This window comes from Antechinus flavipes, chromosome 5, assembly GCF_016432865.1.
Source record: "Antechinus flavipes isolate AdamAnt ecotype Samford, QLD, Australia chromosome 5, AdamAnt_v2, whole genome shotgun sequence".
Taxonomy (NCBI): Eukaryota; Metazoa; Chordata; class Mammalia; order Dasyuromorphia; family Dasyuridae; genus Antechinus; species Antechinus flavipes.
In genome coordinates, this window is record NC_067402.1 from 277,389,169 (window position 1) to 277,402,076 (window position 12,908).

The following is a 12,908-nucleotide window of genomic DNA, read 5'->3' on the forward strand; positions in this document are numbered from 1 at the left end:
TCTCTGCTATTTATAATATAATCTAAGAGAGTTGTTTATGGACAATTAACTATTTACCTAGAATCATAAAACCAGTATGTGTAATCAGACCCTGACTCTGAGGTCAGCTCTTTACTCAATCTCCCATCCCCTCTTTTACTATAAGGATTTATTATCCCCATTTCACAGATAAGAAAACTGAGCTCAGAGTGCTCAATTCATTTACCCAGGTTCACGCAACTAACAAGTCCAGAAGTGGAATTCAAACACGTCTTTGCTCTTTCTACTATAATATGTTACCTCCTTGCACATCTTAAATCAGTAGGGAGCTGTTGAATGATCAAGAAACACAGTTGCTTAATACTATCAAAACTCGACCGAGTACAGCACTCTAAAACTAGTACAAAAAGGGCCTTATCTATCCCAGAAAAATTAAGCTCCAAGGCCTTTGTAAACTTAAAGGCTGAATAGACTTTCAATATGAAGCTCATCTTTCAGCCAACAGAAACTTTCCCTTCCTCTGGGTGTTCATAATTCCCATTATCATTAATAGGAGGATACAACTCAGAAGAGGGTTAAGACCAGTTAATTCTGAATTCCAATTCTATCAAAACAAGGTATTTTACTTACCAGACAAAATTATATAAATAGCAAAATACAATATTCATACTTGCTTAAAAAGCAAAGTTTATACTCTCATTGGTATTAATGCCTCCGTGTCTGCCCACTTTGAGTGGTTTATTTGGTTACTTGGCCTGGGCCACCCCCTGTATAAAGGGGATCCTGAAGTTTCCTGCTGGAGGTCTCTCAGACCAGGCTGGAAGTTCATGCTGCAAGGGAGTCCTCCTGGGATAGAATGTGTGACTGAGATCATAACTCAGGAGGCAGCTCAGAGACGCCATGTAGATATCAGCAAATCGAGACAAGCGCCTCAGGAAGTATGTGGGATTCTGGTCTGTGCGAAACAGGCTTCCAAACTGGGAGTTGAAGAAATTTTTGGTCATTTCTCTGTAAAAGTAAAGAGAGCAAGAAAAAGTAGAATGTTAAAACCAGGCTGCCATGACCAAAAAAAGAAAATATTTTAAAAATGAAACTATCACAAGCATCTAGTTTTTTTTTTTTCAGACATGTTTTAAAAGAATAAATTCATAACTGAACATTAATTTTTCACAAAGAAATCCTCTCACCTAATAATTTCTCAAAAGTAATTCCTATCAATTTCCTATCTTTGGGGCAGCTAGGGTAGCACAGTAGATAGAGCACCAGATCATTTTACAGATGAGAAAAGTGAGGCAATCAGAATTAAATGACTTGCCCAGGGTCACATAATTGGTAAATGCGTGAGGCCAGATTTGAACTCGGGGAAAATGAGTCTTCCCAGCACCAAGCCCAACATCTATGCATTTGGCAAGATACTGGTACATTATCATTATCAGCGGAGTTATTGGTCCAGCCATTCTGGAAAGCAATTTAAAAACATGCCCTTTGACTCAGAATTGACACCACTAAGCCTATGAGTTAATGAAGGTAAATGAAGCTCTCAAAGTTCCATACAAGTGCTAACTATTATCATTATTATTGCTATTATTGTAACCGTTATTTTTATTATATTCCATGGAGTTTAGAAATTAATGAAAAAGACAGATGTAAGAAATTATTTATAACAATTCCTTTTGTAGCGACAGATAAATGAAAAACTCATATGTAAGAAATTATTTATAACATTTTGTAGTGACAAATAAATTTAAAAAGTCATATATAAGAAATTATTTATAACAATTACTCTTGTAGTGACAAATAAATAGGAAATAGGAAAATACTCATCAGACCTGAGGATGCTTAAACAAAGTATGGTACATAAATAGAATGAAATGGTATTCTTTTCTCAGAAATGACCAAAGAGGAAGTTTAAAAGAAACCTGGGAAGACTTATATGAACGGATACAGAATGACGTGAGAAGAACCAATAAAAACCAATGTCAACAACACTGTCAAGAGAAACAACTTCAAAAGACTTAAGAATTCTGATTCAGGATATAAGCAACCAGGATTACATAGGACCAATGCTGTCCACCTCCTGGTAGAGAGGGGATGGATAAACACAAGACGAAGAATGAGACACACATCTGGATATGGGCAATGCAAAGAATTTGTTTTGTTTAAAGATGTGTATTTATTAAAAGGGGTTTTTTGTTGTTTTCTTTTCTTTTTTAAATTGGGGGGGTGGGGAGGGAGATAAAATGATGTTTGTTAATTGAAAAAAATAGAATAAAAAAAAATATATACCTGTCAAGACCTAGCAGAGAGTATTTCACTTCGATGCCCTTTTCCTTAGAAATGGATTTTCCCATACAATATTAATTTACATCATTTGAGAGGGGCAACCGATGTGAAATTCAGAACCATTTAAAAGAAAGCATCTTAATTAGATTTTGAGAGTAATAAGGAACTTTTTTGATTGGATAGTCCAATGATCCCCTTTTACAGATGAATAAACTGAGAGCCCAAAGAAACTAAGGGATTTACCTAAGAATATATAGCAGGTTCCTTGAAAAGCTGGCCATAAAACCCTTCGTCCTAGCCTTCTTGCCTGGGACCCTTTCCACAAAAAGTTCCTTTGAGGACACATAAGCACCACAAATAAAAGGTGCCCAGGTCTTCCTAAGTCTGAAAACCTGCTAGATGGGCTTCTTGACTCTTTCTCCTTCTCCTCCCCCCAGATTCCTGTCCAAGCTGGTTAGATCCACAACAGGAAAGGGCTCTCCCAAAGGTCAAAGCTTCTTACTGATCATAACTTACAAAGGTATGACAGGAAGGACAAAGAGGCTACACAGAAATGTGAAGCTTGTCTATAGTGCTTCAAGTCTCCCAAATGCACAAAACTTAGAAAAACCACAAGAAACCCAAGAAATCTAACCATTATATTCTTCTATTTTCCATTGAAACTAACTAGGAGAAAGAGGCTCTAGAATTATTATTTCACCAATGAAAGCAAAGCTTCTTAAACTATGGAGGTCAATTAATTGAATGGGAGGGAATCATGAAAATTTTGGCAACAGTAAAAGGTTTCTGAAAGCTCTACATCCTGCAATATCGAATATTCCACCAAAATTTAATTCTTTATGTAAAAATAAACAAGCACATCTGTCTCATCAGTATACAAATTTGCTTTCATTTTAATAGATGGTAAATTTTGTATATACCAAAAAATTGTTTTAAAATAAATTTCTTTATGATTTATTATCAGTAAATGTTTGATTTACATACTTATTTTAAATACCTCTATACCTGAAGTCACAAAAATTTCTTGGACAAAAAGAGGTCACGAGTAGAAAAAATTTAAGCTCTGATACAGGGATCTCCCAGAGGAGCTAACCCCTCCCATTGCAAAGGGGTACCTTCTCTACTACTTGTAGTCTTAGAAAGACTACTTAGTAGTCTTAGAGCACATTAAGGTTAATTTTTTTTCAAGTACTTTATGCAGGATTAGAATTAATTATTCTTTAAATATTTGGCAGAATTCACTTGTAAATCCATCTGGTCCTGGGGCTTTTTCCTTTCTTAGAGAACTCATTTATGACTTTCAATTTTTTTTCCTAAGAAGGGTTAAACTTCAACATTACATGAATTGCCTAAGGTCATCCTGTAAGAGAAGGTAACAACTGAATCCTGATATTCCTAGCTTTGAATTTGGTTCACTAACCATTACCCCACATGATATACTGAAAAATTAGGGGATGGGGACTGGAATTGGACTTGTGATCTCACTGACATCAGAAACTCCCAGATGAGCAATGTAGGTTAGCATCTCTTATACAGTTTGGAGTCTTAGAGAAACCAATTAAATTCCTAGAAACACCTGATCCACAGAAAAATTTATAATTTACTGGCCTTCACAAACCCTATTGGCTTTACCATCCCCCATACAAAGTGGGAATCACTGACTGAGGAACAGCCGGACAGACTACAGTCAACAAAATGTGATGGAACATGATTGCATCATAAGAATTAATGAATATAAAAAATTCCCCAGAAATCTTCCAAAACTTTCATGAATGTAAAGAATGAAATAATCAAAATAAATTACACAATACCACAAAAAACTTAAAGGAAAGAAATACTGAAAGACTCCAAAAGAATAAAAATGAAGCATGACTTCCTGTTTTCATCAGAAAGGTGGTGGATTACAGGTGTGAAATGAGGTATACACTACAGACTTGTCCAATGCATAGTCTTGTTAAATTTCTTTGTTATAAGGGAGCTTTGAGGGTTGGAATGAAGTCCTGGAAAAGTGGCAGTGATGAAAAAAATTTAATTGAAATTGGAAAATGAATAAAACTTTTTTTTCATCTCTACTTACAATTGCCCTCTTCGGGGAATAATGAGGGATTCTTCTGATTAGGAGAAAAAATAAGTGGAAGAAGGGGATGGGGAGTTTTGGAGAGAGAAAGACATTTAAACAGTTACAAGATCCAAACCTTACCTCATCTCCTTTCTTTCCTTTTTCCACTCTTGCAAAATCATCTGTGATGTGTCATCTCTGTGAATCTAAGGAACAAGAATGTGGCTGTTAGGGTGCTTTCTTTCCTATTCATCATTATATTCTTATGACTCCCACTTCTTCCACAGGAGTCCTTTAGGGATACTTTATGATGGCACGGAAGCAGCCCTAGGTTCTCCAAAACACAAGGGCTGGGCCTTTAGTCCCCCAAGATGGAACATTTACACCACAAGCAATGAACTATGATCATTTAAAGACCAGCCTGGCTAAGGACGCAGAATTTCCTCACCAGAAGGGTGGCCGCCGACTGCTGCATTTTATTTTGGCTACAAGTGATGGAACCATGATAAAATGAAAAAAAAAAAAAAAAATTGAGTAGCATTGGTAGAAAGGCCCGCACCAATGAAACTAAGAAAAAGGAATAGGGACAAGCTAAGGATAGCAGAAGAAGTACAGGGATAATGACTAGATTAGTGATTTGATCTATATAAGAAATTCCTGGTTAAGGAAATTCTCTCTGATAATGCAAATCATTCTCTGAAGCTTCTATCTTAGAGTTGCCTGGGAAACCAAGAGCTTATATGACTGCTCTGTTACTATGGCCCTAGGCAAAGTACTAAGCCCCCAGAGCTCCTCCTATATAAAATGAGAGATAAGATTAGGTGAGTTTAAGATGTTGCCCTCCAGCTTAAATCAGCAGTCCCATGCGTCTTTTGAGGAATTATAGTTCATAGTATTTCAACACTGTCAACTCCCTATCTCATGGGAGAAATGGACAGTTGCCCATTTCTTCTCTTCCATCCCAGCCACATTTACAACAGATGGCTTGGCTTTCCATTTCCATGGGAAAATTAAAGCCAGTCAAGGGGGTCCCACCAGCCCACTTTCATTCTGTGCCAGAGCCACAGAAGGTGAATCTCTTAATAGCGAGGGGGAGCAAATACTAGGCCTCGGCACTCTTGTGGGGGACCCAAACCAGATTAAAATGTAAATGAGGGGGCAGCTAGATGGTACAGTGGATAGAGAGCCAGCCCTGGAGTCAGTTCAAATCTGACCTCAGATACTTAACACTTCCTAGCTGTGTGACCCTGGGCAAGTCACTTAACCCCAATTGCCTCAGGAAAAAAATGGAATTGAGACAGATTTAGACAGATACTAAATAATCACTCATTACTAAATAATAATAATTGTAACTATAAAATATTTATATTAATTATGTATTCAAAACAAAATACAGATATTACATTTTAAAACTAAGTCAATAGACAGCCCAGAGGATCCTTTTTCTATAAATCAGCGGCCCCCATTTCTAAATGAATCTTCGCCATTGCTTTAGAACATCATTTCCAAATTTGTGGGAATTCCTCCTTCCTCATCCAGGTCACAAAATCTTAGAATTTAGAATTGCAAGGGACTCGCCACTACCTCTCTTTTTTGGGTAGGGGGTGGAAGGAGGCAATATATCATTTTAGAAATCTAAGTCAAATACGAAAAAGCTGGATAGTCTTCTCTGGAACACCAGGTAGAAGGCACCTATTTTATTAACCCAGGTCATCTACCTTATTCCCGATCATCATCCATTCAAGAGCAAAGATGCTCAACAGCATCTCCCAAATTAGGCCTTTACTTAGCCCTAAATATCAGATTCCCCACCTACCATCCCATACACACGCTCTCCTCCTCACTCTCCCCACACCAGAAATTGCTTGTACATACAAACTGTATTTACTTGTCTATGCTTGAGTTATTTCCTCCAACAGAATGTAAGCTTCTAAAAGCCAGATTCTCTTTATTTTTCAGTTTAATATATAAAAATACTTAATAAATGTTCACTGAATGACTGAACTCCTCTAAATATTCAGACCCCAATATAAAGTAATGAAATTGATTAAAAACAAAAAATAGATAGATAGATAGATAGATAGAAGGATTTATAACAACTAAAACTAAGCTGGTCTTCAAAGACTAGTACAAAAAGGCTGGAATTCCTCTTCCAGAACCAGCTTATGAAACATACAAGAAAATCACATTATTTTATATCCACAGCCTCATTGTGTGGCTTTAAAAAAAAAAAAAAAAGTACTTCCTTTTGCAAGATTCCAACTCATGAATGACTGACTCTGAGATCCAGTATTATGTCGCCTAGCTCCCTAGGGAAGCCAAATTCTCAAAAGGTCTGCTTTTCTACAAAAAGAGAGGGATATCTGAGATGTTCACAAACTAATGCATATCCATGAGCACATGCAAGTTCTTGTTCTCTCTCTCTCTCTTGCTCTGTCTCTCTCTCTCTCTGTCTCTCTCTCACACACACTCACTCACCTGTTTATTCTCTCACTCACTACATGGGCTAGATTTGATTCTATCAAACTGTGAAGAATTTTTTCTTTTTCTTTTTTTTTTTTATTTTTGAGCTAGACCAGAGTTTTCATTGGCAAAAGGAACTGTCTGTGAGGAAGCTCTCTCCAATCATCATGTGCTCTACATCTGTTAGTCTCAAAGGGTTGAGCTAAAGTAGACTGGACACACAGCCTAGTATGTGTCAGAGGTATAACTAGAATTCATGTTCTCATGAAGGCCAAAAGGGGGTGGATTTTTACTTAGAAATACAGCCAACTGATGGCTGGGAAATCAGAGCAATGGGATGAAAAATAGCATTTTTAAATGTGCTTTTCTATATTTGAGGAAGATGTATAGACCTATGAATTCATTGTTATAGGGAGTCCCCAAACTCCCTCCTATCAATGCAAATCTGCAACTGTTCCTGCAACTATGGTCCTAGAAGGTGGCCTGGGGGGACTGAGTGGTCACGGGATCTGCCCAGAATCCCACTGTCAGTATGTGTCAGAAGTGGGACTTAAGCCCAGGCCAACTCAGTACATTAAGTCAGCCTTCTTCTCATAGCAGATCTACAAGGGGGAAGAAAGCCATTAATGAAACTCATACCCTTCCCTAGGATTTACAAGAGGTTCACTCTATGGGCAGGATAAAACAAAAAGCTCTGTCAGATGGGCGTGTAATTAGTCTAAATCTTGTCTTTGAGGTACTCCAGCTTGAATAAGTCTCAGCTCCATCAGTAAAATGGGGAGAATAACCACCCTGAATACCTCACTCACAAGGCTGCTCATGTATATACAGGACTGGAGTTTATAAGTACTACATAAATGCTAATTTCTTTTATTATATATCTTTAGGTGGAAAGTAAACTTAGTTCACTCCCCTTTTTTTCAATTTATTTATTTGGTTAGCATGGCAAACAGGGCTAAAGGAGTAGAGACTGCAGAAAAGTGCCCACCTGCGCTGGTAGAGGAATCCTCATCCAGGAGTCTCTATGGCAATGCCATCATGGGTACAGTCACTACCCCAGCACACCGAATAAATCTGCTGTGTAGCTAAGTGTTTGTGGCTCATCTCCTCCACTAGAATAAAAGCCCCTTTACAGCAGAGGCCATTTCATTTTTGACTTAATATCCCCGGGGCCCAGCATAGGGCCTGAATTACTTAAGAAATGCTTATAAACTAAAGGACAAATTTTCAAGGTAACATTAAGCAATTTAAAAGTAAGAATAAAATACAAAGCTAATGAAAAGTTTATTCCAGTGACTGCGTTTTCTTTCTTTCTTTTTTTTTTTTCCCAGAGAGAAAATGAGGGAAGACTTTACAGAGGGGATGGCACTTTGGAAGACAAAGAAAATTCAAATTATTGATGTCACCTCCAAGGTCAGGTTGGGCTAATAAAAAGTATGAATGAGACACCCAGCCAAGGGGCAGGTGATCTCCCTGCTGGCCACCACCCAGAAGCCTGAAGCTAAAGTACAGACCGTTAGAGCTTGAAGGGCCCCAAGAGACCCTCGAGTCTCAGATACGTCATTTTCTAAAATAGGAAAACACAATAGCCAGACAGCTACAGCAAAGAGACTTCCTGGTGGAGTTAAAGCAGGTTTTCAGAGGCCCTTTCATGGAGCTTGAGAAGGTCTTAACAAGGGAAAAAAACAAGCCAGCATCCTCAGTGATTTATCGAGAGGCCCAGAAAATGATCTAAGCCTGATGTAGCCTAACCTTAAACAGTAAATACCTGAAATGACTCGAGCTGATGTAATCCCCCAGATTTAAGGAGGAGAAAAGAGAAGAAAGGGGGAAGGGAAAGAAAGGCACAGAGAGAGAGGCAGAGAAGAGGAGGAGACAGAGAAAAGAGAAGAAAAGAGGAGGCGAAGAGAGGAAAGGGAAAGGAAGAAGAGGGAACGACAGAAGGAAGGAAAGGGGAAGAGAGGAGGAGAGGGACAAGAGGAAAAGGGAGGGGAAAAAAAGAGGGAGGAGAGGAGGGGAAGAGGAAGGAGAGGGAGAGGTGGAAGAAAGGAGAAAGAAGAGGAAGAGGGGAGAGAGAGAGAGAGGGGGGAAGAGGAAGGGAAAAAGAAAGGGAAAGAAATCCCACAAACCTGCATCTGTTCCAGTAATCCAGTCAGGGTCTGCAGCCAGGTCATGGTTTGAATGTACTGCTCCGTGTTCATGATCTTGATCTCTGATCTCAGCTCGGGAATAATGGCCCCCGTCCGCCAGCCATGTTTTAAGGTCAAATCCTGCCAAGAACCAACAGGAGTCTTAAGCTCCATTACCTCTTTCAGCCCGGATGGGTGTTTGCTCAATGGTTTCTTAATTGCCATGGTTAGTCATTAACCAAGCTGGATGAATGAATTACATTTCATTGATAACTCGACAACCCCAGCCTTTAACCAGTTCTCCCTCAGGAACTTTCGGCTTGGGAACTTCCCAGCTCCCACAAGGTCGCACTCTAAGAAAGTTCAATGAGACAAGGAGAAGGAAATGTTTGTTCTTATGTCAAAATGACCCAGTGGGCGTCACCGCTGCAGCTCGTCCCAGTGATGGCTTGGGCCGGAGAGACTGAATGAGCCATTGCAGCAGGATCAGAGGAGGCAGAGGGCTGGGACAGCAGGTGGCCAGCGCACATGGTCCATCAGCACTGAGCATCACCATCCATCCACCGCAAAAGCACTGATAAAGACTGACCAGCTACTGGCAACACCTGCTTCTAATCCCACCACAGACTATGGGCAATTGGTGCCTCAGTTTCTTCATCTGCAAACTGGGACCAGGGGTGGATTCAATGGCCTCCAAGGTCTCCTTGTAAGGATCCTTATGGAAAATCAGAGATAAAAAAAAATCTCATGATAGAAAAGCATTGAGCAGAGATTGGGGTTTGGGAAGGGGGATCTGCATCCATGGAAGAACACATAGCATCCAAGAAATCTCTGTCCCATCCAAGACAAATCTAAGGGCCAAGTCCATAAAAATAAACTGTGGTTCTAGGGCCTCCCCTGCTAAGGTTATCTTCCATCTACTCTGCATGTATCATGTATATATTTCTTTATGTAGGTGTTATCGCTCCCTTAGAACAGAAGCTCCATTTTGCCCTTTTTTGCCCTTTTTTTCATCTTCAGTACTTAGCACAGGGCCAGCTCCCAGCAGATACTAATAAATGCTTGTTGATTTGACTTAGTATCCCTTTCACTAAGCACACTGCCTGGCAATACTATTGTTCAATCACATCCAACTCTTTGTGGCCCATTTGGAGTTTTCATGGCAAAGATACTGGAGTGATTTGCCATTTTCTTGTCCAGCTCATTTTACAGGGGAGGAAACTGAGGCAATCATGATTACGTGATTTATCTAGGGTCACACAGCTAGCTAGTATCTGAGGCTGAATTTGAACTCGAGATCCCCCTGACTCCAGTCTCAATGCTCTGCCACCCAGCAACCCACAATTAATAAATGCTTGTCGATCGACTAACTGACTGAACAGCATTTAAAAAATTTCTTTAACCAGTAGCAAAGGTCCCTATTATTCCATTAACACCAAAAGAGACAAATTGTTATAAGTTAATTCACTTTTCCGTAATTAAAAATATACACTGACCACAGCCTACACAGAGCCAGGAGGAAAGTAGCTTACTTACAGCCAGATCGCTGTATATGTGATCTCCGAAATACAACACTTTGGACCCCCTCCATCCTGTAAGCTTCAAAAATTCATATAAATTACCCTGTAAGAGAGAAAACACAAATGTTATTGCATGTGGCAGGGACAGATACATTTACACGCAGCTTTACAAAGCAACAGAAATGAACTGTGCAGCAGGGCAGACAATGGGCTGGCCAGGCCTTCAGAGAGCCCTGGATTCAAGTGTTGCCGCTGACATATTCTGACAATGGGACCCTGGGTCCTGTCACTTGGCCTGTGGGTACCCCAGGGAATTACTTCTTTAAGACTAAGTTGCACAGTGAGATGATTCAGGCCAATTCCAATGGTCTTGTGATGAAGAGAGCCATTTACACCCAGACAGAGGACTGTGGGAACCGAGTGTGGATCACAACATAGCATTTTCACTCTTTTTGTTGTTGTTTGCTTGCATTTTATTTTTCTTCCTCCTTTTTCCCCCCTCTTTATTTCTTTCTCTTTTTTTTTCCTTAAATCCAATATGTTAGATTTAACATATATTTCTACCATGTTTTATATATATTGGATTACTTGCTATCTGGGGGAGGGAATAGGGGAAAGGGTAGGAAAATTGGAACACAAGATTCTGAAAAGGTTAATGCTGAAGAATTATTCATGCATATGTTTTGAAAAATAAAAAGCTTTAATAAAGAAAAAAAAAAAAGACTAAGTTGTAGAGCAGGTAAGATCTACATCAATGGAGAAAGTTCTAGCCCTTGGAGTTCCCCACCATAACAAAATCATACCATAGCCCCAATCAAATAAGAAATATAAGAAATCCAAATAAGTCCTACATGTCTCATTTTACTATTAGTGTTCAGCCTGATTACATAATACTAAACTGGGCATTCCAGGCCCACACATGCTCTCTTTATCAAGAAGGGAATAGAAGCAACGTGCTAGAAACCATTCAGTTGATGATACTTGCTGAATGATACACAACATGAGAAAGTTATTTTGAAAAGGATATTTAAGTTTATCAAGGGCTTTGGTATGGAAGAAATATATATTTAAGTGTGAAATTTTAAGCCAGAATTCAACAATTCAAATTTTATTTTTCTTCTCTTCGTATGATAAAGTAGGGTCTTAAGCTCACAGCTCTAAAGTAAAGAGACCTCAGCTGAACGTAGTTCAACTCCCTCAGTTTTACAGATGAGGAAACTGAGATCCGGGATTCTAAAGTGACTTGCCCAGGAACCAGAGGCAGGATTATGGGGTCATATATACAGAGTTGAAAGGCCCAGTAGAGATCATCTTGTCCAGTCCTCTTGTTTTACAGATGAGGAAACAGACTCTAGGAAGGAGTGATTAGGCCAGTCACTGGCAGAGCCAAGGGTCCCGTGACCCCTAAATGAACACTATTAACTCTTAATAGAAAACACTGATTAAACTCTGAACTGCCCCAAGATTGCTTTCCATGGTTAATATTTTCCGGCCCACAAAGAAAGGAAGGGGGCAGTGTGAGAAAGTGGACAAAAAAAAAGCCCTTGTTCAAATGCCAGCCTCTGACATAAATAGGTTGGGGGATCCTGAGCATGTCCCTTAATGCCCTTGAAGATTACATGTCCACTTGCAAGATTCCAGTCTGTACTGGGAGAAGAAATTTCTTCATTTGAGAGCACCCCGTACTAATGAAAACAAGGGTCCAGTTTTGTTTTGTTTTTTAATGGAATTTCATCCTTTATAATACCTGTTTGTAAATCTGGCCTTTTTCCAGCTTATGGATTTTATCCCAAAGAAGTACACCTCTCTCGGTCACCTTCCGAAATGGTCTAATGAGAAAAGGATCATCACATGTTAGTACAAGGTTTTGCTTTATTATTCTCAATGTTATTTTACAGTAATTCACAGGGTTCATAGCATTTTCAGGTTTTCAAAGCATTTTACAAAAGTTATATCATTTGAGTCTCAAAACAATCCTGGAAGGTAGTTGCTATTATCTCCCCGATTATTTTTTACTAAGGAAACAGTCTCATGTGGTTAAATGATTTGTCCAGGATCATACAGCTAATAAGAGTCTGGGGTAGGATTTGAACTCAAGAGCTTCTGATTTCCAAGCCCAACATTTTTTTCCCTATACCATGCCAGCCATCTCCCTATATTACACCATTCCCGAGTTTCTGATAGAAGTTTAAAAAAAAATTTTAAGGATAAGGATAGAGCTGGAAGGGACACGCATGTCCAACTTCCTCATTTTACAGATAAGGAAACTAAGGCAAACAGGGATAAGTGATTTCCCCAGGTTCACATCGCTATTAAGTATCTGAGGCCAGATTTGAACTCAGAAAGATGAAGCTTTCCTGACTCGGAGTCTAATGCTCTACACATTATGGTAATTAATATTTAAAGTATTTAAAATCTCCATGAACTGGCCCCAGAATCACATTCCATAATCTGAAAATGAAGGAGGAAGGAATC

At 39.2% G+C, this 12,908-nt stretch overlaps 1 protein-coding gene across 2 annotated transcripts in view; it reads right to left on the minus strand.

Annotated features, from left to right (window-relative positions):
- Positions 1-581: 581 nt before the first annotated feature.
- Positions 582-12,908, minus strand: part of NT5DC3 (5'-nucleotidase domain containing 3) — a 71,048-nt gene continuing 58,721 nt past the window's right edge. For both annotated transcript variants that reach the window (XM_051961245.1, XM_051961244.1), the window contains 5 exons: positions 12,181-12,262; positions 10,450-10,536; positions 8,914-9,054; positions 4,463-4,527; positions 582-987 (listed from right to left, as the gene is read on the minus strand). In XM_051961245.1, coding sequence (XP_051817205.1) covers positions 726-987; positions 4,463-4,527; positions 8,914-9,054; positions 10,450-10,536; positions 12,181-12,262 — 637 coding nt within the window. In that variant the 3' untranslated portion in view covers positions 582-725. The remainder of the gene's footprint in view (positions 988-4,462; positions 4,528-8,913; positions 9,055-10,449; positions 10,537-12,180; positions 12,263-12,908) is intronic.